Source organism: Panthera tigris, chromosome E1 (genome assembly GCF_018350195.1).
Source record: "Panthera tigris isolate Pti1 chromosome E1, P.tigris_Pti1_mat1.1, whole genome shotgun sequence".
Taxonomy (NCBI): Eukaryota; Metazoa; Chordata; class Mammalia; order Carnivora; family Felidae; genus Panthera; species Panthera tigris.
In genome coordinates this window covers 40,881,751-40,909,144 of record NC_056673.1, presented here as the reverse complement: position 1 = coordinate 40,909,144, position 27,394 = coordinate 40,881,751, and the positions used below count along the sequence as shown (strand labels likewise).

Sequence of the window (27,394 nt, the reverse complement as noted above, 5' to 3'; positions counted from 1 at the left end):
ATATTTGCTTCGTCCCTCTATTTGTATACGCATATCTTTTGCTGAGCAATTTGAAAATAAGTTGCAGACATTGAGATACTTGTTTGCTAAGTATTTCAGCATGCACTTCCTAAAAATACAGACATTCTCTTATATAACCACATTATTACACCTAAAAAAAATTCAGAGAATTTAATAATATCATCTGTCCGTTCCATATTTAAATTTTTTCAGCTGTACCAAGAGTAGCTGGGTTTGGGTTTTTTTTTTTTTTTAAACAAGGTCATCCAGTCATACATCATATTTGGTTATTATGTCTTTTCAGTCTCCTTTAATGTCAAGTAATCACCCCATTTTTTTTTTTTCCTTTTTGAAAAATCCAGGCTCATTGTCTAGTAGGATACTGTCCCAAATTCTGAATTTGTGGTTTTCTCCTGGTGTTACTGAACTTGTTTTTCTATCCTCTATTTCCCATGAACTAGAATTAGCTCTGGAGCCTTAGTTATATTTATGTTAAATCTTTTGATCACGAATACATTGTAAGTGATGCTGTGTACGTCACATTGTAGGATGAGCACATTCAGTTAATTTTAAAACTTCACATTCAGTCAATTTTAAAACTTCACTTTTGGAATTTCCTTTAGGGCCTACAGGATATTAGTCTGAATATCCTTAGTAATGGCAAATCTTTATCCTTTGCATGTAGATTTAGTTTTCAGAAACAGCTAGAAGTGTTTGGGAACCAAGTCTGGTGAGAAGGTAGATGATCAAGTTGTGTGATAGTTATTGGGTCTTTTTTTTTTTTAAATAAAGCATAGCTATAAAGTAATGAAGCAGTATTCTTCCAAGTCTAATAAACTGATTTGGGAGAAGTAAGTAGTGACATTGGACAAATTTAGGGACTACATATTTTATTATTGAAACAGAAGCAGTGCAAGTAGAATGAAAAAAACAGTGTGGCCAGGGGATGGGGAGCCCTCATTCTGTACCCATTCTGGAACAGTTAGCTACACATGCTCAAGCAGGTCCCTTCCTCTCTGAACCTCATTTCCTCTTCCACAGGAGAATGTGTTCTCAAATTCCAAATAGCTAACATGCAAATGAGTTTTAGACCCAACTCACTGGAAAGTTGAAGATGCACAGATTACATCTGTTTTAATATTACTTTACAAGGCAGCTCTTCTGTGAAGAGGTATAAATTTTAAGTTTTAGAATGCCGGTTAAGCAGCTTTTACATAGTCACACTTACATAGCACAGAGCAAAACATAGACAGTGTCATTGCATGTAAGCACAGGCGTTGAAGAAGGGGGTTTGTAATGATGGGATCAATATGGCGACCCTGGGCCTGTTCCTGTCTCCCACCTGTAATGTGTACATTGCAGGAAGGAGCGAAGGAGTACGCCATGCTCCACAACCCTCGCTCTAAGTGCTCCGGGCGTCGCCGACGAAGGCACCACATGGTCAGTGCTTCCTGCTCCAACACTTCAGCCTCTGCTGTGGCTGAGACTAAAGAAGGGGACAGTGACAGGGATACAGGCAATGACTGGGCCTCCAGTTCTTCAGGTACACTGAACAGAAAGCGATCCTTTCTTCCTATGCAAGGCCTCTGGGAAACGCAGGATCACTGCCTAACACTTAACGTTACTACTTTTTTAACATGGTTAGTTCTTCCTTTTTTTTTTTTTTTTTTTTAAAGTTTATTTATTTATTTTGAGAGAGAGGTGGGGAGGGGCAGAGAGAGAGAGAGAGAAAGAGAGAATCCCAAGCAGGCTCCATGCTCTCAGTGCAGAGCCTGATGCAGGGCTTGAACTCTTGCACCATGAGATAATGACCTGAACCGAAATTAAGGGTCGGGCGCTTAACCAGTTGAGCCACCCAGGCACCCCTAAAGATGGTTAGTCCTTTCTATGGCTTCGCCTGTTGGCAGTAGAGACAGGGAGTATTTTGATTCCTAACTATTCTGCCATTTAAAGCAGAATGATGTACTTCGGAGTGTACATCCGAAGTGTACATCCGGAGTGTACATGACTGATGACAACTGCATTCTCTCTCCTCCTGTTCCTCGCATCTCCTCCTCTCTTAGAGGCCAACTCTCGCTGCCAGACCCCCACAAAGCAGAAGGCTAGTCCGGCCCCCCCTCAGCTCTGTGTAGTGGAAGCACCCTCGGAGCCTGTGGAATGGACTGGGGCTGAGGAATCTCTCTTTCGAGTGTTTCATGGCACCTACTTCAACAACTTCTGTTCCATAGCCAGACTTCTGGGGACTAAGACATGCAAGCAGGTACTCTCGGAGAGGAGCTGGGACAGGCAGGGCCCTCCTTTCATCCACTGCTCTGTCAGCCCTTTTGCCATCTTGTGTGGCCTGTCTCAAAAGGAGCTGTCTTAGGCTCAGTCCCTCATGAGCAGGTGCTTCTGAGCCACGAGGCGGGTTCCCCAAACATGGGACTGTTTCTGCAGACTGTTTCTGCAGATGCCAGGCCTAGCCGTGCTTGGGGAATCTGGTGTCCTCCTTGCTGAATTCTCATTTCTGTCTCTAGCCACTATCTGACTCTTCTGGGTGTTTCTGCCCTCTCTTAGCTTTTTGTTGTTGTTGTTGTTTTTTGTTTTTGGTTCCTGCCTTTCTTTCTAAATGTGTACCCCTTTCCTAAAGGGACCCCCAGGTCTTTCTGGGGATCTTCTCATCCCCAGAAGCAGGCCTGCTCCTGCTTCTGTAGCTGCCGCGGTCACCCGTTGTGTCAGTCTCCTCGGTTGCTTTCTTCCCCAGATGTTCTATCGCTAGCTTTTCTAATTGCCACCCCCAGTAGCTGGGCCTGGACCTCACCCTTCTCACTCATGCCGTTACTAGAATCACAATTTGATAGCAGCCACTGATGCTTGGAGGCCGTGGGACCTGATGTCCCAATCAGTCTCCGCCTGACTGCAGTGACAAGACAGACTAAAGAACAGGATTCAAGGAGCAGTTGGGTGTTAGGGCCGATCCAATAAGAAAGGAATGCTCGAGCCGAGCCATGCTGCTTAGCACCCTGACTTCAGGAGGAGTCTCTGTGGCCTCTTCTTCATGATGCCTCTACTTAGAACATGCACTAGAACCATGAATGGAAGTGCCCTTTCATTTGGAGCTCATTGCCTATTTCCTTGAGGCAAAGGTTCTTAACCTGAAAATCTACAGAATTGTGGGCAAAACAATTTTGCCTGTATTTTCCTGAGAAGAAGATTTGTAGTTTTCATGGAATCTCAAGAGGGCCTATAGCCAAAAAGGAGAGAAAAAAAAAAAAAAAGCCAAAAACGAACGCTATGAGGGAAGAAGCATGTTGGAAGGGAACCAGTCTTCCAGAAATGCTGGCCTATGAAAATAGACAAGGGTCTGGCCTCTTCATACCAACAGAGGGAGCTAGTGCTTAGCCAAGGGGTACCACTCCTGTCCTGTCTTATACTCGGTTATACAAGGGACCCAAAGCTGCCCTTCCTCAGAAGAGACAGGTAATGTTGGTAAGAATCATTCCATTCAGGGCTTGGTAGGTAAAGGTGTAGATAAAAGCTACTGACCAGGAGAGCTGTAACTGTGCTCACTATTTCTCTTTTCTAGAGTCAGGATAAATAGTTAAGAATTGATGTCAGGATGCCAGGGCCAGTGATCTGATATCTCAGTCCCACTCTGTGCCCCTCCCCCCGCCCCCCCATTGAAGAGATGCTCAGTCAGCCGCCCTCGAGCTCTCCAGAATGCTCCCAAGCCCAGCGCCTGGCTGGCTCACTTATCTGACCACCTGGCTCAAGAAGGAGTGACAAATCCTGTTGGATTTCTCTTCCAGGTCTTTCAGTTTGCAGTCAAAGAATCACTTATCCTGAAGCTGCCAACAGATGAGCTCATGAACCCGTCGCAGAAGAAGAAAAGAAAGCACAGGCAAGGGTTGGACAAAGGACTTTCTGTTCCCTGTGCTCTGACCTCCCCTTGGACTTCCCAACTGCCTCCCTCTTGAGTTTAGCATTGCACAACTGAGGGCCAGCCTTCTCAGTGCTCCCTGTGGGTCTGTGACTTGGACCAGCCCTTCCTTCTTCCATCCCTAGATGCTGTGGACTGGGAGATAACCATCTGCCGTCCCTTTAAGCTCCTGGCCAGTAGGGTGAGAGCTGGCCTCATGGCTCCACCCTGAGGCCATTTCTCCTCATTGGGTGGTTAGTGACCACTGTTCTCACTTCTCAACTCTGACCAGAGTTTTTCCTTTTGGCTCTTGTATTGTTTTTTCTAAGTTGCACAATAACACCGTCTTTTAGCTAGCCTTTGCTAAGGGTTGGAAGGTTTTTTTTTTAATTCAACATTCTGCCTGCCTCGGTTCCCTAATGACTATCACCTACTCAAGGAAGGAACTGACACCAATTCTAGATATAGAAGGAAGTCCCTGTGGCTTCTGCCTCTCAGTTTGTTCAGTCAGCAGATTCCTGAAAAGTTCCCACCTCCCCATCCTGCAATTCTTCCACATCTCCACCTCCCCAAACAGAAGGAGGGAGGGAGGGGGGAGAGGGAGAAACAATAGCGTCATAATAGACACAGAGGGTTGGGTTTTGTGTTTGTTTTTTATACATCTTTGTTTGTTTTATATTTAAATCTTGAAGCATAGACCAGCTGGACTCCAGATGAACTCCGGCTTCCATCTAGCAGGATAGGGGCCTCTGGTGGAAGGATTCGGGGAGGATACTCCCTGGTGATCAGACCACAGTCCCTCAAAGCAGGCCATGTTGTTATTTACCCAAATGTGCAGAGCCATGACCCAGGCCCATCCGCCTCTCTTTTCCAGGTTGTGGGCTGCACACTGCAGGAAAATTCAGCTGAAGAAAGGTAAGTTGCACCAGGGTGCTCTTCGGCAGTTCAGCGTGAGGTCTCACCCCTGTGGTCACCCGCCCGCCCCACCTACAGCCGCTCTTGTTGACCCTGTACTGCTTCCGCAGATGGCAGATTTCTCTGCAGCAGCTGAGAACAGCTCAGCTTCTCACTGCAGCTGAGCGCACCTCTTAGGAGGTAGAGCTAGGAGCCTTGTGGTCTCTGACTTTCATAGCGCGCCATCTGCCAGGTTCCAGACTTCGTTTAGTGTTTGGAATGGGCTGCCCTATAGTCCCAGACCATTTCCACACTCTCCGCACAAGGCAAATCACCCCGTTGTAGCTGACAAACAACCATCATCTCTGATGGCTTCTCACTTCAGGTGCTAAACGTGTGTCCAAGATCATGACTGGGACAGCCTCCTCCAGTCGAGACGATCGGGGAGCCCGGGCACAGCAGCGTCCTGGTCTACTCTTTTCTCTCCTAGATAACTCTTCCACTCAAGTGTATAACTACCAGCCCTGCGACCATCCAGACCGCCCCTGTGACAGCACCTGCCCCTGCATCATGACGCAGAATTTCTGTGAGAAGTTCTGCCAGTGCAACCCGGACTGTAAGTTTCCACTGTTTTCCCCTGTGGTCCTCCCGAAACAGCCAGCCACCGTGCACCCCAGGTTTCCCTCCCCGCCCATGCCCCTTGCTGCCCCTGGGCCTTCTGATGTCCTCTTTGCCGTGTTCTAAGCATTCTGCAGAGGAAACAAGATCCTTAAGATCTGGAAAAGTCATTGTTTTAAAAACCCATAGGTGTTTGATTCTAAAAGCAACAACTATACAGAAATCAGAAACATTCCCATCTTTACCTTCCAGAGAAGAATTAAGAAACGTGGGAATTTTTTCCCTGAAGGTGCTGTCACAGACCTCCTTTTTTAAGGTGTTGTTTTACAACATGTACAGGTTACAACACTGCGTATGCCCATTTTAGTTTAGTATCCGGAGTTTTACTATCAGGTCAGTCTGGATGTCAGCAGAAGTAAGATAAAGGCTAAACATGCTTCTCTTTGACTTCTTATCACACTGTGCCCTTCCCCACTCAAAGCTGAGAAGTTCAATAGCAGCCTCCAGAGCCTGCAGAACTAGGTGCCGAGGCAGTTGTGCTGGAAATACCTCCTAACCCATAGCAGATATCAATCTTAGCCACAGAAGAGAGGTGCTTGTGCTGGGGAGGGCAGTGGGTGGAGGAGGGTGGCATAGAACGGATGCATTCTGTTCTCAAAATGATTCTTGTTTTGATGGTGATGATTTACCAGTGAAAAGCACTGATTTCATTTTCTCTGGGCCCCTAACCACCTCCCTTCCAAATTACACCAACAAGAGGAAGGAAGAGCACTGTTGAGGAATCTCTAGGAAACACATCTCCATAGTCAAACTTGCTTTTTTTGACTCCCAGGCATGAATGTTGGGAGGCACTCCATTTTCTCAGGAAAGAAAACAAACAAACAAAAAATTGACCATACGAAGCAAGGGAGCTTCTCTTCTACTTGCCAGATCTCCTTGAACACATCACATGTACTTCTTTGCTGACCCCTGAGTCAGACCTGAGCGCCAGCTTAGTCTGCTACTTTTCCTAACCCACCCCTCCCCCCGCCCCTCTCCTCCTCCCCAGGTCAGAATCGTTTCCCTGGCTGTCGCTGTAAGACCCAGTGTAATACCAAGCAGTGTCCCTGCTACCTGGCAGTGCGAGAGTGCGACCCCGACCTGTGCCTCACCTGCGGGGCCTCGGAGCACTGGGACTGCAAGGTGGTTTCCTGCAAAAACTGCAGCATCCAGCGAGGCCTCAAGAAGGTGAGGGCTTTTCTTAGGACTGCGAGCCAGATGGTGGAGGGGAAGAGACTGAGTATTCCTAAGCAGCCTCTTTCCATTGGTCCCTTAGGGGGTTTCTACATGAAAGGGCTTGGTAAATCCTAAAGGACACACACGTACTGAGATAAAGAAAGTTTGCTCTCCCGGTGAGGAGTTAGGAAAGTGACCCCTGACCTGGCCAGACTAAGAGGAGCAGAGAGGATGGACGCATCATTGATGTTGTCTGTTTGTACTTGACCCGTAGCAGTGACTCCCTAGCGACTCAGGTCTAGGAGGTCCCCAGGCCTAGAGGAGGAGGTGTCATGTTTCCTTTGCCCACCTCCCTTTGCTGTTTTGCCTCTCCCCAGAACAGAATGGCTTAGACCTTTTTCTGTTTTCAGATCCTCTTAACAGTTGCTAGTTCTTTCCACCCTGCCCACCCCCTGCACACGTGCACATCCAGTACACACACCACCCACTCACACATGCCCTGTAGTCTGAGGTTTGACTCCCTCTTCCCCAGCACCTGCTGCTGGCCCCCTCAGATGTGGCCGGATGGGGCACCTTCATTAAGGAGTCTGTGCAAAAGAACGAATTCATTTCTGAATACTGTGGTGAGGTGAGTGCTATCGGTTTGGACCACATTCCTTTCTGGGGAGATACTGATGAGAAACCCTGATTTTCTGTGGGCCAGACTTCTGTGACTTACTCTCTAAATAACTCAGCTGAGTTCCCGTGTGGCTTCTTGGGGGATCCCACAGAAGTGTTTGCAATCCTGAGATAAACCACTCTTCTTAAAGTCTTTGCCAGTTCAGGCCACACAAAGGGGTGGGCGGGGAATGCTCTTCAGTCTTAATACTGGTCAGCCTGGAGGGGCTTAGATAGAATACAGTAACTTGAGCTCTGTCTCCTGTGACTCTCATCCTGATACTCAGCAAGCATGTGTGTGTGACAGTGCCCCCTCCCAGTCCTTTCTGAGGGCAGGGTACCATGCCCTGAGCAGACAGCCTTATCCCCCGATTGTTCCTGATCTGTCTTTGCAGCTTATCTCTCAAGACGAGGCTGATCGACGGGGGAAGGTCTATGACAAATACATGTCCAGCTTCCTCTTCAACCTCAACAATGGTAAGGAGTCTCTTTCTCTTGCCCCATGGTGGTCTCAGGCACATCTCTCTACCGGATTGCCCTTGCTGTAGTCCACCTTCAGATCAGCTGTGATTTCTCCAGCAGATGTGCAGAGGAAGGTGGGGACGTTGAACCTCAAGACGCCACGAGCCATAGTTCACTTGCTTTGGGAGAACCTGCGTTTCTGGGTTGTGTTTATAATCGGAGCACTGAGCACTTACACCTGAGAAATCTCCTTACCCAGTAGATGGGAAGAGGGGATCTGTAATTCCAGCAAAATGGGGGGACCCAAAGGGAACGTGCCCACATGAGGCTGCATTCTTATGCTGCATGCTGCTGGACTTCAAAGTCCCCCACTGGATTATTTCTGTTACTATTTAATTGATTTTAAGACCAGGTTCGAGAAGCTGTGGATTTGCCTGATGAACCCATGATCTTTCTTTACATTATATAGATTTTGTAGTAGATGCTACCCGGAAAGGAAACAAAATTCGATTTGCAAACCATTCAGTGAACCCCAACTGTTATGCCAAAGGTGAGTTCCCAGTGACCTGGGAGGTAGGGTGGATGATGGATGCTTTATTTACTATTGTTTCTATCCATTATGTGTCTTTTTTCATTGCCGAGTTATTTTTTGTCCAAAGACAGCCATGCTTAATGTCTGGTATCGTTCTGTGTCTCCGTCTCTATTTTGTTAATTGGCTCTCTCACTGAATACATGATACACATTTTCCCACAAACAAGAATCTTTTAAAGATAAGTCTTTTCCCACATCACCAGCCCGAATAACAGATCTAAAAGCAGAGAGGCAACTGTCTTTACTGACTGCTTTTAAACGCCACTTTATTTATATTTTCGCTGGGAACTGGGAGAAAATCAGCCCAGAACCTGCCGATTATTGGCTTGGAGCTGACTAGGAACCTAGCCTTGGCTTTGTCCTGTTTGCAGTGGTCATGGTGAACGGGGATCATCGCATTGGAATCTTTGCTAAAAGGGCAATTCAAGCTGGTGAAGAGCTCTTCTTTGATTACAGGTGAGGCAGCCAGAAATCCTTGGGAGGTAGCTCCAAAGGCAGAAGGGTGGCTGTTAGAATTGATTTGGGGGCATAAAGTGGGCGATACAGAGGAAGGAGAGGGTCTTGTGGCGGTCAAGTCTGTCCCTCTGTTCTGCTCCCGGGGGCCTTGCCCCAGAAGCGGGAGCACTGTAAACTGCTCTGAGAGATGGGGAAGCAAAATAGAGGGGATTCTGTCTGTTCAGTCACAGAAGCCTTGACAGTAATCTCATTCCTCCTCCTGTCCCGGGACAGGTACAGCCAAGCTGATGCCCTCAAGTACGTGGGGATTGAGCGGGAGACTGATGTCCTTTAGCCCTCCTGGGCCCCACGCGAGCGCTTATGGTAGCAGCATTGTCTTTGCTCTCATGCACACAGCACCGCTGCTCGACTTTCCTGCACTACGTGTCTCCCACACCGAGAAACCCCCCACCCACTCCCTGCGCAGCGAGGCCTCCGCTGTGTCCAGTGGGGACAGACTGTCTCAGTGAGAGAGGAGACAGAGGCAGCTAGGGCTGGGCTCCCCAGGAGAGAGCTGTGGAAGCGGGAGACCGCGTCTCAGGCCTTGGAGGAAGAGAGCACAGGCTGGGGGTGGGTGGCTCAGCGTGGTTTCTTGTCTGCTCCGTAGGTCTTGGGCCTCAGCAGTCCACCTGGGCAGTTCCTAACAAGCATTGGCCTGTAATTCTAACTTTCCAAGTCAAGGGTCCTTGTCTAATTGGGTCGCCAGCCTATGTCTCTGTAGTAGGTCGTAGGACCAGAGAGGATGGGCTAAGTGAAGTTTGGTACCTGGAGCTTACGAGTGGCCTGGGTTAAAGGCAAGCCTGGCGGGTGGCACAGACTGAATTCAGAGGGGAGACGGGTCACCTTACTACCTCTTCCCTCCTGGCGGGGTTCACATTGAAGGAGTGTGGGTTCTGACTATAGAAATTCAATGCTGGCAGAAGGAAAGCTAAGTGCCGTTCTTCCACGGACAGAGAGCGAGAGCCATCCTGATGACAGCAGTTCAGCTGCTAAGCTTGGGGCCCAACAGGCTTTCAGAAACCTTCTCTGTACTCTGGAGATGGATGGATAAGTTTTCAGATTCCTGAAAGCAGGTGCCAGCGCCCTGTCAGCTCCTTCCAAAGCTCGGGCTTGGCGACCGCAGGCAGGCATCGTGCTGCTATTGAAGACGCACAGGAGGTATGCCGGGCCAGGCCGGGCGTGCGCGCTCTGGTCCTGGGTATGGAGCCCGTCTTCAGGCCTTGCATTCCCTTTAGAGGCCAAGCCCATGGGGCCTCTGTTGCTTATCTCTTCCGGGTAGATGGGCGAAAGCCTGGACTAGAGAGGGGGAAGGTTGTCAAGGTGATTTACTTTCCTGTCTGTAGCACCTGCTGTTGGAGAGGGTGAGTTGACAGCATGTGTTTGGAGATGGGTGAGGGGCTCCCAAGTTGCATGTGTTCAGGATGGCACCACGCTTGCAAGTGCACACTGGCAGAGGGTAGTTGAAGTGTTGAGAAGAAGCAGGCCAGCCTCCTGTGCCACTGCATGGTGCCGTTCTCTCTGGGATTCTTGAAGAGCAAAGCACTTTATTTCTTTGAGAAGGTCTGTAGCTGAGGTGGAGTTTGAACTAAAGTCTCTGGGATCCCTGCCCAAATCCCATTCCTAAGGGAAAGGGAAGGAGAGGGGGTTGGAAGATTCCCCTCCAGTTCTGTCTCAGCTCCTGGTGGAGGCAGGAGGAGCTTCCTTGACACACAGGAAGTGAATGAGGATGGGGCCAGCTCTAGGAGCCAGCCCTGTGTCTGTGGCTGGCGTGCTGAGCTGACAGGGAATAAGGAGCATTGTGCTGGGTAAAAAGGACGTGGCAGTGACAGGCTGGCCTAGGGAATATCAGCATAGGGAGCAGGCTTCTCTTTTCTCTAGGGAATCCAAGCCTTTCTTCCTCAGTCTGTACTGACCACTTCCTTCCTCCATCCCTACTGGCTGTCCCACGAAGCAAGGAGTGGGGTTCCCTCTGGCCAAACTGTCGCCTGGGGATTTGGGTGGGACGTGCACACACACACACACTCACATCTCCACGCGCCACACTTGTGAGCACTCATGCACTCAGCACTGAGCACACACCCAGCCAGCTCCTGACGGAAGCCTCTTCCCACCTGACCGGCCAGCCCCGCCACCATTCCGAAATCTGCATCTGCTGTGGTTTGTATCCGTTGTGTACCGGGGATGCCCTCTAGCCCGATTGGGCTCTGAAGTACTCGTAAATTATAGGGGAAAACCAGAGACAAATGAAGAAGCAGGAGTTAGGTCTGTCTGAAGGTGGGGCTGGCTGTGAGGAAATCATGGGGAAAAAATTACATCCAGCCACTGAGAGGCTAGATTGACCCCACTCTTCCCTCAGCATGCGGAACCCTGTCCTTCCCAGTTTCAGACCACTGATACTCCTGTTCTGCCAGCATTCCTATTTTCCCCGCTGTCCCCCACGTATAATGACGGGTCTCAACCCCTCCCCCCAGACATGGTTGATGGATGGAGCAAGGTGGTGGGGACTTGGGGTGGGGGAGGCTGGTATATGTGCGGCTTTATCGCCAGTGAATTTCACGCACTTTAAAGTCCTGTGGCTTGTGACCTCTTATCTGAATAAAGTGATAGAGTCCATTTTGGCAAGTTTTGCCTTGTGTACTTTGGGGCTGGAAGGATCCAGGGATGGCAGCACAGGGGCAGCTGGAGCTAAAGCGTTAGCATTCAGATCCTCTCCTGTCCACTGAGATCTGGGGTTGGGGGGCAGGCGGTGAGGAAGGTTGGCAAGAGCCGGTCAGGCCCCGGGCAGGCGATGCAAGGATTCAGAGGATTCCCGGTGGAAATTTCTGAGCCCTCCGGTTAGTTCCCTGAAAGTCATCCCACTTACCCCCAGCCACGACGCCAGCTACCACACACAGACTGGGGCTCTGCCACTCTGCTTTATTAGAACGGTTCTGGTTCTGCGAGCACGGCTTCAGAGTGGAGGCTGGGTCAGGCTGGCCGAGTGGCCAGCCGACCTCACGAGACTTCCAACACGGGAAAAGCAAGAACTACAGACCGTGGCACAGCACAGGACAGGACAGTCGATCAATTTTTTTCTTTTATATATAAACTGATAATTAAAAAATTAGAGTAGTATATAGAGTTTCTCTAGAGAGAGACTTTGCAACAAAAAATATATATAAAGAACATGACCTCCTGGGCAAACGAAGCAGCATCTCTGAGCGGAGGAAAGAGGGCTCCTCATGCACTGGAGAGGGGGCCAAGCCTTTGGACAGGCACCAAGGCTATTGCATATCTTGGAAGAGGGAGGAACAATAGAGGGCAGGCTAATGCACTGGCATCTGCATTATTCTCTCTACATTGCAAGTTGTTTTTATGGCTTTGGCTAAAGCATGTGAAGCAGCGGAGGTACTAAGGTGCTAAAACCGAGGCCTCTCGGTCTCCATAAAAAACAAAAAAGAGAGGATGGGGGACAGCAATGAAGCCCTCCCTAACCCCCAACTGAGTGGAAGCAGATGGAAGGCATTCTGCAGGGCAGGGGGGAGGCTAGGGGATGTAATTTAGCAGCCTCCTCCCCCCATGCCCTGTGCATCCCTGCAATCCCACACATCTGTCCCTGCTGAGATTGAATACTTGAAGGGAAGCAGTTAATCTCTCTTGCACTCTGTCATTAATCCCTGGCAGCAGCTGGGACAGGGATGGCAGGGAGGGCCTGTCTCAACCCCATGGAGCTTCTCCTTCGGGGCAAACAACCAGGAGCCTGGGGAAGCGGGGACGGGGAGGGCATTGGTTTAGGCAGTGAGGCTCGGCCACTCTCTTTGGTCCCATCTGTAGCTCTGCCCACCAAACTTGGCAGGAGGGGCATCCTCTGGATGAGCAGAACCTGCTAAGAGGAGCCAAATGTCCCTGACAGGGTGGGGAGAGGCAGGAATTGGGGAACTCAGAGGAGATGGACGTGGTCCCTAAAGCCCTTTTCCTGATTCATTCAGACCTGGACTCCTCCAGGATCTGGGGGAGATTTTGGTCCCGGGAGCCAGGGGCTGGGGCTGGGGCTGGGGCTGGGGCTGGGGCTGGGGCTGGGGCTGGGGCTGGGGTGGAAGCCGGTGTAGGGGCTGGGGCCTGGGCAGAGCCTGAAGTAGGTAGGGGAGGTTTGCTGCCAGGGTGGTAATCATGGGTGGCCTTGGGCTCATTGGTGTGGTAGGAGCCCTTGTAGCGATGATTTTGCAGATAGAAGAGCACCAACATCCCCACCAGCCCCAGCAGCAGGAAGGCCACCAAAACTGAAAAAAAAAAGGAAGAGTTCAGGGCAGGTCTGAATGTGTGTATGCTTTGGGCCAAAAGAATACACGTGTGCCTGGCTGCCGTTCGATCGTGTCAGGCCATTCCCAAGTGCCTGGAGGGTCTGAATTCCTGTTATCCATTTCTCACCTCTCTACGTGTTACTGCACCCCCATTTCCTCATCCCTTAGCCATAGCCCCCTTTTAATATTTCATTTCAACTAAAAGTCTGTAGCGTCCTCAAACATTTAAAAATCTCCAGCTTGGGGGCGCCTGAGCGTCGGGCTTCGGCTTAGGTCATGATCTCAGGGTTTGTGAGTTCAAGCCCCACATCGGGCTAGCCGCTGTCAACGCGGAGCCCGCTTCGGATCCTCTGTCTCCCCCCACCCCCACCCCACCTCTCCGCCACTCGTGCTCACTCGCTCTCAAAAATAAATGAACATTAAAAAAAATAAAAATCTCCAACTCAATGCCATACTACCGTCAGCACAGCCTGGCTCATCCTTGTTTGCACCACCCCGCACTGAGTGCCTTCGCCACCCCTCAGCCCTGGGGATACGGGGAAGGGAATGCTGACCGAGGGTAGAATTAGGAGGTCAGGGTAGTGATCACGCTACTCACAGCCTAAAAGTATGGCAACCCATCCCTCGTCGTGGTAGTACGGGAAGTCTGGAGAGGAGAGAGCGCCGGTTAGGAGAAACCCCCTCCTTGTAAAGAATCGTTTCCCTTCCCTGCCGTCCCTCACTGCCCTCCCTCCTCCATGTGCCCTGGACGTACCCGGGGGCAGATACCAGGGATCCAGCTCAGGCGGCACCTCTGAGAAAAGACGGGGCATGGCTCCGCAGTTAGATTCCGACAGGTCTCCCTGAACTCGGAGGGCCTCAGCTAGCTCGGCGGTCATGGGTCGAGGGGTTCGGAAGTGGGTCTTCAGAGGGGCCACGTTGTTGAATCGAACACCAGACAGGCAGCCCGAGAAACCCGGTGTGTTGTAGCGCTGGATCTCCGGGTCAATTACTCCCGTCTCTGAGGGAGAGGCCGGCCCAGAAGGAGAGGGGCTGGGACCACCCATAGCCTGGCCCCTCTCACCCATCTCGCCGTCTGCAGGGTTCCTGCGCCTTGTTATCGCCGCCTTCCCAGCCCTTCCCAGGTCCCTCGCTCTCTAGGCTCCAGGGGCCTCACCCGTAACTCCTTAGCCCAAACATGATGGCACCCACGCCTCACCCATCACACGCCCTAGATACAAGGCCTTGGGTGAGTCCAGCTGGCTGTCCACCAACAGTGAGAACTTCTGTTCCGTCAGTGGGAAGTAGTCCACCTGAGGGGGAGGGAGAGGAGCTGAGGGAGGGAGAACCAGAGGCCGAGACCACGCAGGAAGTCCTGTTCTGTCCACACTGGTGGTGAGTCCCGGCCTAGTCCTGGCTGGACAACCCCTGGGCCCGGATGAAGGATTTCATATTAAAAACCCAACGGCCTCGTTCTGAGCCGTCTTTAAAGCTACCAGTGGCTTGACTTTGTGGAAAACCCCTTTACTTTCTGAACCCATTTACTGATTTATAAAGCAGACGTGATAAGAACTCCTGCCCACCCGAACTACCTCCCGGAGTTGTGAGGGTTGCATGAGGTAGTAATACCCATGACAATCCTCTGTACATTGCGATGTGCTCTACTCATGCTAACTCTTTGACATTTTCCTGGGCACCATCACGAGGTTACGATCTGAGTCGGCTCACCTCCCTCGTCCACCTCCCTCCACACGCACCTGGATGAAGAGGTTGCGGTAGACCCGGGTGATGTTGATGCTGTGTGGCTGGCCGTCTGTGACCGGCTTCGTGGTCAGCTGGTACACGTAGGGGCTGGTGCCCAGCTGATACCGCAGCTGCAGGGTCCCTGTGGGATGGGGAAGACAAAGGGAGTCTCCTCTTGGCTCCCACAGCCCCCACCTTTTTTTTTTTAATTATTTAAATGTTTATTTATTTTTAATTTTTTTATGTTTATTTTGGAGACAGAAACAGAGCAGGAGTGGGGGAGGGGCAGAGAGAGAGGGAGACACAGAATCGGAAGCAGGCTCCAGGCTCCGAACTATCAGCACAGAGCCCGACATGGGGCTCGAACCCACCAACCATGCGATCATGACCTGAACCGAAGTCGGATGCTTAACCGACTGAGCCACCCAGGCGCCCCAATGTTTATTTATTTTTGAGAGAGAGACAGAGACAGAGCATGTGCAGGAGAGGGGCAGAGAGAAAGGGAGACACAGAATCAGAAGCAGGCTTTAGGCTCTGAGCTGTCAGCACAGAGCCCGACCCCGGGATCAAACTCACGAACCATGAGATGGTGACCTGCGCCAAAGTCTGATGCTTAACAGACTGGGCCACCCAGGCGCCCCAGCCCCCATCTTCTGAGAATGCTTGGGTCCTTCTACTAGTGAACCAACAGGCGTGAAAGTGAAGGGCGCCCTGCACGCAGAGGGAGCCGAGGGACAGCCTATGCGAGCTTACCATCTTCCTTGATGAGCACGGCCATGTAGTCCCGCACAAAGGAGCTGACGTAGAGCAGGACCGCAGGGGCGGAGTCCGTGCTGAAGCTGAAGGACACCTCCTCACCGGTGACATTGTAGACAGGCCCACGGTAACCGGGCACGGGCCGGCCGGGCCGGGGGTAGTCCGGCAGACGGTAGCCAGGGCCATGGTAGCCAGGCACGTAGCCAGGGGTGTCATAGCCGGGGATGTAGCCAGGCTCGTAGCCGGGCACCGGCCGGCTGAGCATGTGGGAGAACTCCCGGGCGGCCGAGCGCAGCGCTGACTGGAGGTTGTAGCGCATCCAGGTGCCGGGCTCAAAGAAACCTCCGATATCTGAAGGCGGAGGGTTATGAGGTCAGGGATTCAGACACTACGCCATCTGCACACCCACCCTGGAACTTGCCCTCGAACCACCGCACACTGTCAGAACTTCACTCTTCTGTCCCCTTGAGCCTCTATGTCACAGAAGGGAAATCTTAAAACTGTGAGAAATGGGAAAGATCATCTAACGCAACCCCCGCATTTTACAGATGGGGAAACTGAGGCACAGGAATGGCTAGTGACTTCCGTAAGGGCAAGCAGTCTATGGAGAGCCAAGATTAGAATCAAGGTATCATGGGGTGCCTGGGTGGCTCGGTAGGTTAAACGTCCAACTTTGGCTCAGGTCATGATCTCACAGTTTGTGCATTCGAGCCCCACATCGGGCTCTGTGCTGACAGCTCAGAGCCTGGAGCCTGCTTCAGATTCTGTGTCTCCCTTTCTCTCTGCCCCTCCCCTGCTCACATTCTGTCCCTCTCAAAAATAAATAAACATTAAAAAAAAAAAAGAATCGAGGTATCATGACCCCATCTGGTACACTCGCCACCACTCACACTTACTTTTTTTTTAAGTTTATTTATTTTTAAGTAATCGCTACACCCAACGTGGGGCTCAAACTCACAACCCCAAGATCAAGAGTCGAATGCTCTTCCACCTGAGCCAGCCAGGTGCCCCACTACTCACACTTCCACACTGAGACCAAAGGTCCTCAGCTGATTGGAGTTCCTGTGTCTTCCTGCACCACCAGATACCTCTCACCGTTAACCTACCTGCGCGTGCATCCTCCTAGACCAGGCTTAGGAAGGATGCAGTCTGGGTGTATGTGCAGAATCTTGCTATGGTGAATGTCAAGGCTTGCCTTAACCAAGAGCCAGGCTGTAGACATGTTTTAGGAGCACAGGAAATGGCCAAGGAGGGCATCGCGCAGCCTGAGGTGACTATGTTTGCAAGAGGGGTAACCTGCGGTAACTTAGTGACAGTGGGAAGATGGGGAAGTTATTTGCTTGTTGCTTTTAAGTTCTTTTAGTACCAGCTAGCTGAACCATCCCTTCTTGGCCCCACTTTATGACTTGGAGTCATCCAGGATCTTCAGCTGCCTGACGCCCTGGATGAGAGCTCAGGAACCCAAGGACAACGCTAGTTTTCCCTGTCGCTGACTCTGCTCTCTCCGTCCTTCCCTGCCCTCCCTATGTCCCATTGTGCCCTGTGGCTCCCTAGTCTCGCACAAGCAGCTGCACTGACCGTGGTTGCAGTATGGCCCGTCAAAAGCCGTGAGGTCACAGTCACACGTGTAGTAGCTGTAACGCTCCACACAGCGGCCTCCGTGGAAACAGGGGAACCGGGGGTGGGCGCAATGGCCTGTGCAGTTGGGTGAGGTACCCTCCGAGGCGTTGGCACGACCTTCCAGGTTTAGAGTCACTCCATTCAGACGCATAGCCCTCAAGCAACCCACGAAGGGGCGCCTCTTAAGCTCTGCAGATCCTGAGAAGGGTGGGCAGGTCAAAAAAAGGGTGTCAAGCCAGAGACAGGGATAAGTACTGGGGTCTGGAAGGGAGCCAAGGGGAATGTAATAATAGGATAAAATCCATGGCCTAGAGAGGAAAGGTGAGCCTTTGGGTCACGCCGCAGCAGAGGGGATCAGGATCTAAGACATGGGGCTCCTGGAAACAAGAACGGTTGGGAGGGGGTGGGAAGGTAAAGGAAGCTTCAGACCCGCCTCGGGGCTGCTTCTTACCAACATAAAGGGGCTGGTCGTACTCCAGCCAGATATAGGTCTGCGGGGGCATAGGCCGCAGCACCCAAGGCCGGTGATCAACACGGAGCCGGGCCTGCTTCACATTGATCTCCGCCCGGACCAGGTGCCACTCATCGTCGTTGAATTCAAAGTCATCGGAGTGTACGGTCAGGTTCTCATCCCCATTGCCCACGTCAAAGGCGAAGACCACATCCCGGGACGCTGGACAATGCAGTGGGGTGGGGAGAAAGGACTCAGACCTCACAGATCCCTTACCCCAGACCACCTCTCTTCTTCACTCTCTGGAGCTCCTTGAATGTCCCTCCAATTTGTCTACGGCCCGGGACAAAACCCATAAACTCCTCGAAACCTTACACCCCTGGTTTCTGAGTTCCTTACACCCCCATTTCTGAGGTTAGAAGCATAGCTAGTCATGTCGGAAACCCCTCAGGAGTCCAGCTGCCTTATTCACAAGGGGCCTAAGGCCCCGAGAGGTGAAGACAGTGCCTAAGTTCACAAAGCCAGCTACCAAAACAGAGCTTGGTCTGGACCCTACAGTTATCTAAAGCCCTTTCCATGCTGCCTTTCGAGGGGCATCTGCCCTTGTCCCTTCCCCCAGCCTCTGCCTACCCCATATCCCCCCCCCCCGAGATCTTCATCTAGCCCACATCCCTCCTGATGTCTGCCTGCTCACTGTTGAGTTCCACCCGCACGTAAGGTCGGCGCCACTGGCAATAAGGGCCCCCCATGTTCTCTAGGAAGACTCCTGAGGGAGCCGAGGTCCTGAAGTAGAAGGAGACATCAAGGCTGTGGTTGGCACGGATGGGGGGAAAGCGCAGAGCAGCCCCAGTGTGGAAGGAGATGGTGTTCCAGGAATTTCCTATAAAACCAGAAGGAGGAAGGCTGGATCAGGGAGGTTGGAGAGTGGAGCAGGGAGCCTTGGGTGGTGTGGGAGAAGGTAGAGCAAACGGGGACAGCTAGGGGTGTCCAAGGTGGGGGCGGGGGGGGGGGAGAAACAGGTATAGCGAAAGAGAATAAGGTACAGGGGAACCACACGGATGGGGGTCATATCACAGCAGGAGCTGGGTGTCTGGCAGTATGTCCTAGAGACCCACAGTGGGCCAGGTGTCCTAAATTTTGGAAACCGGAGAGCCAAGCCCGGCAGGGCACACAAAAGGGGTCTGCCACTCACGATCGCCGTAGCAGCGCAGAGGCCTCAGGAAGAACTGGGCCTCAGAATTGGAGCGGTTCGTATCCCCCACCACCACCTGAGTGACCGGCAAATGGTCCACAAAGGTCAGCAGTCCCTTGTCGGTTCTCCTGTGGGGGCAGGATGCAGTGGTTCAGCCCCTGCTGCTCCGCTGCCCCTGGAATCCTGAATGCCCTGTCCCTTCGCCCCTCACCACTGGGGCTGGTCAGCATCACAGTTACAGTGCAGAGCGGGGTCCACACAGCTCCGGTCCAGACCGCAGGCACAGCGCTGGATCCCAGGCTGTGAGCCTCCCCAGTAGAAGTGCTGCTCCTCATTTCGGCCAATCCAAAAGCTGTAGGGGTAGCCTCCTGGGGAAGACGTGCAGGCAGTTTCTAGGCCCCATCCCTCCATTAGCCCCTGGGTTCCTCTCTCGCCTTTCCAAGCAGCCCCGATCCTCGCTTGAATGTTCGAGGGCTCTAGCTGAAACTTCTGGTTCTCTCCTCCCAAGTCCCCACGGGTCGCTCCCCCAGCTCTGCACCTCACCCTCGGTGACCCTGGCCCTCACCAGCAGTGTTGAGCAGCCGGGAATTGTAGCAGGAGAACTCGATCCACTGTTCACAGTGCTGGGAAGCATTGGCCAGGGCACTGACTTCCTCCCAGGATGCATTCCAGTACTGGATGGCCCCCAGGAATGGCCGCTCCATGCTAGAACCTGTCACCCGAGTTGTCCACAGCCTGTCATGCCGCACAACTGTCCATGCCCGGTTCTCTGGGGGAGGGGAATGGACAGAGCTTTGGCTCAAGATGGGCATTCTCTACCCATCTCCCTACCTCCACCACTACTGCTGCTAGTCAGAGCCAATAAATGTGACCAGCAGCTCCGTTCCAGCCCACTGTCGGCTGGAGATGTGACAGCTGGACAGCTGGAATGGATCAGGAAGCTGGAATTTATCAGCAAGGCTGGATTACAAATTCCTGAGTGTCCCCTTTCCCCTCTGCCATCCTTTACCCCTACCACAGTTTGATCTTGCTGGCCCCTGTCCCCCCTTCAACCCCCTGTTTTCCCCACACCCCCACACAGCCTTGTCAGCTGCCCCTTCACCACTCATCAGAGCCACTTACCTCGGATATCACAGTACACTACAAATGGCTTCAGGGGACCACTGCCATCAGGATCAATGGTGAAGTTTCCAGAAGTTTTCCCACTGAGCCGGTAAGCCTCACAAGATTCCTTATACAGAGCTGGTAGGTCGGGGGGTGGGCAAAGGGCATTTATGGGGTCAGAGGGCTAGGAGTGCCAGTCCTACCGTCTCCAGTAGCCTCATGATCCCCAGCAACCTCTTGGCCTCCCCTGCCCCTGAGTCTCCCCCATCCCCCACTGCGCTTACGTTGGTGGCAGGTCTCCCCCTTGTAGCCTGTCAGTTCACAATAGCAGATGAAGTCATCCCAGGACTGGTAGCAGCGTCCGTCATGCTCACACATGTTAGGGCTACACCTAGGGAAGAGGGCCAGCACGAAGGGCAGGCACCTTACTGTGAGTGTGAGAATGGGGTCTGATCCCTACCAGCTTCACTCCAGGCTCCTGAGAGCACCAGAACCAGCCTCGTAGAAGCCTAAGTGCTGGTGTATGAGTCCTTGGGGCTCAAGGACTCTTCACCCTCTACTGGCCCCCTCTCCCACCACCCCCCTCCAGAAGAAAACCCCCTAGGGCCAAGAACAGATGCTTCATTTCCATTCTGAGTTTGTGTCACTTTAATGGAAGGATTAGGTAAAGGAGGACAAGAGGTTAAGATAACAAGTCAAGGAGGAATCATCTCCAGGTGGGAGACTGAGGACCTGGGACCAGGAGAAGGGAGATTATTGAGAATGGCCACTCCCATGGGGAGACTACAGAAGGGGGCTTTGCAGGGGTCACCTCTTGTAGGGAGAGGGGCTTCTGGATACCTATCAGTGATGCCACATGTGTCAAAGAGGACCTCAGCATAGTATCCAAGCCGCCGGCCCTCCACCAGAGTCAGGTTGACCAGTTGACCATCCACCTTGAGCAGCTCCATGCAGCCATGGAACGCCGTCTGGTTGGAGTGGCATCCCGATCGACTGGCTGGTTTGGGACAACCTGGAGCAACCACCCCTGTGAGGCCCTCCCCAGGGGAGACCCCAGAGACCCTCCCCCAGGGAGATGCCAAGGGAAAGCCAGACATGAAGGAAGGAAGGGGGCCAATAGACAATGGCAATGGCCTTCCAGTCTCCAAGGCACCAGAGGGAAAAGAGGGATTTATCCCCACAAAACGCTCCATGTAGCCCCATCTGAGGGGACTTTGGTGGGGCCTTCCCACCTAGAGATAGGAGTCTGGCCAGGTTGGCTCCCACTTACCCCCAAAGAAGTATGAGGTGCCAGTCCGGATCAGCAGGGGGTATGAGACCCTGACCTCTGCCCCCTCCACATCATCAATGCTGATGACTGCATGGTTCTCCTGTGCTGCAAAATTCACCTCGTGCCAAAAGCCATCATTCAGGCGGTACCCTGGATGGGAGAAGAGGATGGTGTGGCTGAGGGAAGCTCCAAACTCTGAGAGAAGTGTCTTTAGTGGGGAAGCAACAACCCCACTCTGTGCCTATGTGCCCTCCATTATTAACACTTATCACACTGAGTGTGACATTTTTGAATGTCTGTCTTCACTAACCCTAGCAGCTGATGCAGTCTGTAAAGTTGTAAATGAATTAACAAACAACTCCCAAGCCTCCCCTGGAACTAGAGGGTACCAGGACTCTCAGCTTTCCTGCTTCTCCCAGCACCCTTAGCTCCTCAGATCTGACTCCCTGCCACCATCCACTCCCACCTTCTCCCAGGGCCCAGGGTCCTCCTGCTCTGCTCCCTTCCCTCCCTCACCCCTCTCCAAGAAGCAAAGTCCTCCGTGCAGGCCCACACTTGCCCCTCCTCTGCCCTCCTCTGGCCTCCCGGCGCCTCCCCCCACCCTCTGCCCCTCACCAGCGGCAAACTGAAGCTTCTTTCGGCCAGTCTGCGCGATGGACACGTTGACCTGCCCTTCACTGAGCATCAGCTCCACGTGGCCCAGCCCGTCCCCCAGGCGGGAGAAAAGTAGCAGCCCTGTGAGATCCCAGGTCCGGAAGCGAAAGGAGACTGCCAAGCGGCCACGGCGCGGGAAGCCAGGCACTTGCACGAAGTTGTGAGGCCCTCCGAAGTTGATGGGGTGAGGAACCGGGTCCAGGCAACGGAAGGCCACCTTACCCTGAGGGCGAAAGTAAGGATCCATCAGCACCGGAGAGAATGGAAGACATCTGCCTCCGCTGGGATTCAATTTTCATACTGGTCTAAGACCCTTCTGAGGCACTCCCTCGAAGTGTGTGGGGGAAGGGAGGGGGTAAGACCTCACCCCCCCACAAACATATCCAGCTGTGGAGGGGGGCGGAGTTTCCAACCAAGTCTGCCCTCAAGGCTCTCCATTGGCTAACGCTGATCTACGCCGTCTCCAGGGGGACCACCTCCTTCCCTTCCTTCCAGCTCGGAGAGGCAATTTCCTGCTGGCTTCCAGGCAGCGACATTAGAATGCCCGCTGCAGAGTTGGGGTGTGGGGTCACACCAAAACAGCCCTGGGTTCAAGTCCCTACTCAACCACTGCACAACTGTGTGATCTCTGGCCAAGCCACTCCGGTCTCTGCACTTGTTTTTCCTCAAGCATTAATTGAGGATGTGGTTGGGCCAGACCACAGCTTCATAACTGGGGGTTAGGGAGGGGTGGCCTTTCACCTCCTGTGAGTCGGTGATGCCCCCACTTGAGGATGTGGCAGGGGAGAGAGGGATCCTCGGCTTTTATCTGATTCTCAAGATCTCTTCCTGCTCCACCTCTTTGCTTTCCAAGCAGCTTTGATGTCCCGTCCTCCCTGATCCCCCCTGCCCACTGGCCTCAAAGGTGATCCTCGAATGGCGCCGCACAGCCAGGTCTGCGATGTTGACTCGGTTGAAGATTATGTTTTCTATGCAGCCGCGGAAATTATGACGATAGGCAAGGTTCTTCTGTGCAGCGCCCACTAGACCCCCGATGAACATCTGCAGGGCAGGGTGGGGGTGGTGAGGCTCCCTGGGTGTGTGAGCCTGTGTCCATGCTCTTCCGCCCCACACTTTCCCGGGCTCTGGGCCTGGCTTTATAGAAGACTGGAAATATCCATTTCCCCAGTATCATCAGTATTAAAGCTGGAAGTTCGCTGGACTTCCCCAGACTTGGGTTCTAGCCCTGACTCTGCCACAAATTGGCTGCGTGCCCTTGAGTAAGTCAATTAACCTGTCTGGGATTCTTTATCTGCAGATCCAAACCACGGTCTTTACCAACTCCACAGAGTTAAGCAATCCAACAGGGCAATTTTCTCATCTTGCCTGATCCCCCAAACCCAGATTTTCAATTCCCATGTCAGTAGTTCTGGGGTTGTGCCCAGGAAATCTGCCTGTTAACAGCAACAACAGTGACAAAAACCTAGGCCTATGGGCCGCAGGTCTGCCAAGAGCTGCTAGGATATTCAAGAACCAGAAAGCAAGGTCCTACCTCTGGTGGAGAAAAGTACTGTCCCCGCACTGACAGCACCCTACTCAACTGAATGAACCACTCTGCTCACCTCGTTGTCCAGGTTCAGTCTCTCAAAGTCTCCATTGAGCACAAATCGCTGCACGTAGCCATCCAGGGTGAGATTTGCTTCTCGGCCAAATCGGTCCACACGAACGTAATGCCAGTGTTGATCATTGAGGACGCCACCAGCACTCACTGTGGTGTGACCGGGCCTTGGCTGGATAGGGCTGCTGCCTAGGGGGGCGGGGAGTGGGGGGGGTGGGGAGGGAGGGAGAGCAGGGTCAGACCTACAACCTGGAGAACCCCCAGGTGGAGATGCTTAGCCCCCAGGTGAAGCAGCAGCCAGGAGCACAGAGAGTTTGCACAGGGCCCAGGGCAGCCAGGGAGGGTGGGCATATAGAGACTGGACTTTAGCTTGGGATGGAGCGGTGGCCATTGGCGAATATGTGACTTAGGGTAAGTCATTTAACTTCTCTGAGCCTTTGTTTTCCAATCAGTAAAACTTGGGGCATGATCGCTGCTTCTCCCTCATCATATGGATGTTATAAAGGCTAATGAGATACAAAATAACAATTCTTTGGGTTTATATGTATATGTACTTGTAGTATATATAAGGTTTCTACAATGAAGAAACTGGGTAAGTGCCTTGTTCAAGGTCGCCCCACGGGTAGTGGAGCTGAGACTGGAATCCAGATCTCCTGACTCGGAGTCCAGTGTTTTGCTAATGCCAAATTCTGCACGAAGAAGGCGGGTTGATCCAAACAGTAAGGAAAGGCCAGATCGGGAGTGGGCGCGGCTTCGCGTAGGCGGTGCAGCGAGGGGCGTGGCAGCAGAGCCTCCGGGGTCGCACCCCGGGTGGCTGAACTCACCCAGGCTCATGTGCAGCAGCAAGTGCGCCCCCTGCAGCTCCAATGTCACGTAGTCGCCCTGGACGCCCTCCGCGTGCAGCAGGAGCCCGTCCTTCTCTTCCGTCTTGAAGCTGAAGGCGAACACATCCCAAAGGCTCCGGCTGACCCCTCGCGGGAAGCGGTATGAGATGGCATCGTCGCCGTCGAAATAGAGCACGTCGGACTCTGCGCAAAGGACAGTAGGTGGGCCGAGGACCGGGAAGACTCTCCCAGGAGCTCCGCCACGGCCTCCGCATCCTTACTGTAAGGGCAGCCGTAAAGGCCGAGCCTCAGGCCGATCTTGCCGCGCGGGTTCCAAGCCAGTGGCACGATGCGGATGTAGCGCGCGGTGAAGTGATAGTGCAGGTCGTGGCGCACTACCGCGGACTCGTTCACGTTACCGAAAAAGGTCTGAGAGAGAAGGCGAGAGGAGAGACCAGGTCCCCACTTTCTACTTCGTTTCTCCACAGCCTCCCAGCCCACAGCTGCCACACCCAGCCAATCTAGACTTCCAGAAAGCAAACTCTCCTTGATTTCCTCGGCCCTCATGGCTTTAGGAAAACAGGTGCCTTAGCGTAAAATGTCCTCTCCCACCATCCTATTATTTCCTCAGAGCCCAACTCAGATGTCACCTCCTTCAAGAAGCTCTCCCAGATTTTACCCTAAAGTATGTTAAACCCTGTCATCTGAGAATGTCTCGCACACATGGCGAACTGACCGTCCCTATGAACTGAACCCCCTGATTGGAAGTCACTGCTCCTCATCTGTGTCCACACCACCTCCTCCTCCACTTCCCCCAAGCTAGTGCCCAGCCCAGGTTGCAGAGTTGAGGAGGTTCTCCAAGTGTGTGCACGGGGCCTGGAATACCGCGTTGTGCCCTTGCTGGTAGAACGGCGTCCAGCTATCCACTCGGTCCCCGTAGAGCAGCATGTAACGCGTGACCCAGTCCCACGAGTTAAATGAACCCTGGGTGGCCACAGCTCGGATCCGGTGCTTCTTCATTAAGTCGATCTGGAGCCAAGGATTCGGGTCCCCAATTCGGGGAGACCATCCGCTTATGCCTATAGAAGAGGCAAGGGCTTTCACCCCCGGCTCTCCCTTCATCCCTAGCCCTCCAGAGTGCCCCACCACGCCTTGGGGCGGAGCCTCACTCACCGTGCAGCCGGGCAAATCGAGGCGCAGTGAAGAGCCCGTAGTAGGAGGAGGCGCCCAAGGAGCGTGCGTACAGAGGCCCGACCAGCTCCTCGTCACAGCCGTCTGGGTTGGGGGAACGGACATTTTGATCAGGGCGACCCCTCCCAGGTCCTTCCAAAGGCCACGCACACAGAGCAACTGGAGTTCCTCCTTCTCTGTCCCCCAGCGGCCAGCCCAGCCCTAACTTAAGCCATCTACCCAATCTGGGCTGCAGCAACAGCTGCACACTCCGGGGAAGCTACCTTCTCCTCCTGGGGGGTTCACTAAGCCAGACCTTCCCTAGCTCTGTGACTGTTCTGGTACCAGCCCAGGCTTAGTACTCTCCCAAACACAACCCCAAGCCTCAGCATCTTATAGAACCTGAGTCAGCCCAAGGCACCAATCCAGCCCCAGCCTTATCATCAATCCCACTCATCAGCACCCCCAACCCTCACCGACCCCAATCCAGGCCTTGGTCCCAACCCCAGCCAGTCCTACCAACATCACCAGCTCCATGTCCAACCTCAGCATCAATCAGGGTCACCAACTCCTGCTTGGATCTCAGCCTCAAAATCCACCCCAGCCCCAAATCCTAGCCCCTGGGCCAGCTCCAAGCCCAGCCTCAGCCCCTAACAAAACCTTAACCCTGGCCGGGTCACCAGTACCACCCTTATCTCCAACCCTCAAACCCAGGACCAACTTCCGCTTGGATCCCAGTCCCAAATCCCCACCCCGGGCCGACTCGAGCCTCGGCTCCTCCGAGCCCAGCACCACCCCGGGAGCGCGCGCCAGCCTCGGAGCTGCATTGCGGAGCGCGGGGGAGAGGCAGGAAAGGATGGGAATGAGCGAGCGCGCGCCGGCCGGGAAGGGACCCGCGACCACCTAGCCGCAATGCGGCTAGACCCGCCCTGCAGGCTTTGGACTCCCCGGCCCAACCCTGCTTGCACCTGCGCCCGGCACTCACAGTAGCCCCAGCCCTGGGTTCCTGAGACCGCGGCAAGCAGGATGCAGAAGAGCCGGAGACACATGGTGCAGGGCTGATGGGTCTCGGCGGCCGCCTCCCAGTGCCCGGTTCCGGGTAGGGCTCCAGTTCCAGCTTGGGCTCCCCAATCTCCTTCTGGGGTTCGCAGCGGATCGCCGTCTCTTCTCCTAACCCACTCCTCGCTCTGTCCTCTCTCTCCCCCAACCCTTCTCCCTTCTCTCTGTCGTTCCTGGTTCTCCGCTGGTCTCTCTCTCCTTCCCACCCTCTCTCCTCTCACCTCCCCCCTTCCCCAGCCTCTCTCTCCCGGCACGCGCCGCTTTCCCGGACCCCGCGCAAGCGCGCGCCTCAGCCCTGCTGCGAAAGGGCGGGGGTAGAGAGCCTCCAGACGCTGGGAAATACCCTGAATAACCCGAGGCTGGCAGGGACTGTGGCCGCAGAGATGGGGGAAGGAAGGCTAGGGCCAGCTGAGAGGTCCTCAAAAATCCCAGAAAAGCGGGGGGTGGGGGGGGCGTGGGGGGGGTGGCTACCTGGAGATGGGGAGATAAGTAAGTAAAAGAATCTAACATTTTCTGAAGGCAAATTGTGCCCCCAAACACCCGTGCTAGGCACTCTCATTACCCTGTCAACTCAGCATTTTTACCTTACTCCACTTTACAGATGAAAAGCCTGAGGCTCAAAGAGGTAAACGTGCTCAAGATCACACAAGTAGCTAGCAAATGGTATTCCAAAAACCCATTCTTTTTCTACTGGCAGGGTAAAAAAGAAAAAAAAAAATAGAGGGTGGAATGGGAAAGTTAGGTAAAAAGGGCTCACAGACCCTATCCCCACCGCCCTCTTGGCCCCTCTCCCCGCCCCTTCCTTCCTGTCCCACTAGCTTAACTTCTCTCCCTAGTGGCTATACCTCAGAAACCCGTGTAGCC

At 53.3% G+C, this 27,394-nt stretch overlaps 2 protein-coding genes across 5 annotated transcripts in view; one reads left to right on the top strand and one right to left on the bottom strand.

The window, feature by feature from the left end:
* Positions 1–11,444, top strand: part of EZH1 (enhancer of zeste 1 polycomb repressive complex 2 subunit) — a 30,059-nt gene extending 18,615 nt beyond the window's left edge. For all 4 annotated transcript variants that reach the window (XM_042965409.1, XM_042965407.1, XM_007087673.3 and 1 more), the window contains exons 11-21: positions 1,363–1,543; positions 2,064–2,260; positions 3,789–3,880; positions 4,773–4,813; positions 5,283–5,408; positions 6,459–6,637; positions 7,158–7,253; positions 7,678–7,759; positions 8,214–8,294; positions 8,708–8,792; positions 9,066–11,444. In XM_042965409.1, coding sequence (XP_042821343.1) covers positions 1,363–1,543; positions 2,064–2,260; positions 3,789–3,880; positions 4,773–4,813; positions 5,283–5,408; positions 6,459–6,637; positions 7,158–7,253; positions 7,678–7,759; positions 8,214–8,294; positions 8,708–8,792; positions 9,066–9,126 — 1,221 coding nt within the window. In that variant the 3' untranslated portion in view covers positions 9,127–11,444. The remainder of the gene's footprint in view (positions 1–1,362; positions 1,544–2,063; positions 2,261–3,788; positions 3,881–4,772; positions 4,814–5,282; positions 5,409–6,458; positions 6,638–7,157; positions 7,254–7,677; positions 7,760–8,213; positions 8,295–8,707; positions 8,793–9,065) is intronic.
* Positions 11,445–11,780: 336 nt separating this feature from the next.
* On the bottom strand, positions 11,781–26,661 carry CNTNAP1 (contactin associated protein 1). The gene is made up of 24 exons (XM_015540025.2): positions 26,457–26,661; positions 25,475–25,576; positions 25,187–25,380; positions 24,583–24,730; positions 24,302–24,505; positions 23,482–23,666; positions 22,778–22,921; positions 21,842–22,103; positions 21,227–21,376; positions 20,797–20,968; positions 20,241–20,347; positions 19,975–20,094; positions 19,418–19,621; positions 19,064–19,220; positions 18,853–18,980; positions 18,355–18,540; positions 17,661–17,882; positions 17,168–17,407; positions 15,587–15,940; positions 14,848–14,975; positions 14,310–14,403; positions 13,866–14,111; positions 13,710–13,757; positions 11,781–13,090 (listed from the first exon to the last, which is right to left on the bottom strand). Exons 1-24 carry the CDS (start codon positions 26,518–26,520, stop codon positions 12,792–12,794), a joined length of 4,158 nt encoding a protein of 1,385 aa, XP_015395511.2. The 5' UTR covers positions 26,521–26,661; the 3' UTR covers positions 11,781–12,791.
* Between the last annotated feature and the right edge of the window lie 733 nt (positions 26,662–27,394).

Coding starts and splice junctions, on each gene's coding strand:
- CNTNAP1 (XM_015540025.2), bottom strand. CDS start 26,520: ATGTGTCTCCGGCTCTTCTGCATCCTGCTTGCCGCGGTCTCAGGAACC. Junction 18,981..19,063: donor GATGCTGACCAGCCCCAGTG/GTGAGGGGCGAA, acceptor CTGCCCCCACAG/GAGAACCGACAAGGGACTGC. Junction 13,091..13,709: donor GGTTGCCATACTTTTAGGCT/GTGAGTAGCGTG, acceptor TTTTTTTTTCAG/TTTTGGTGGCCTTCCTGCTG.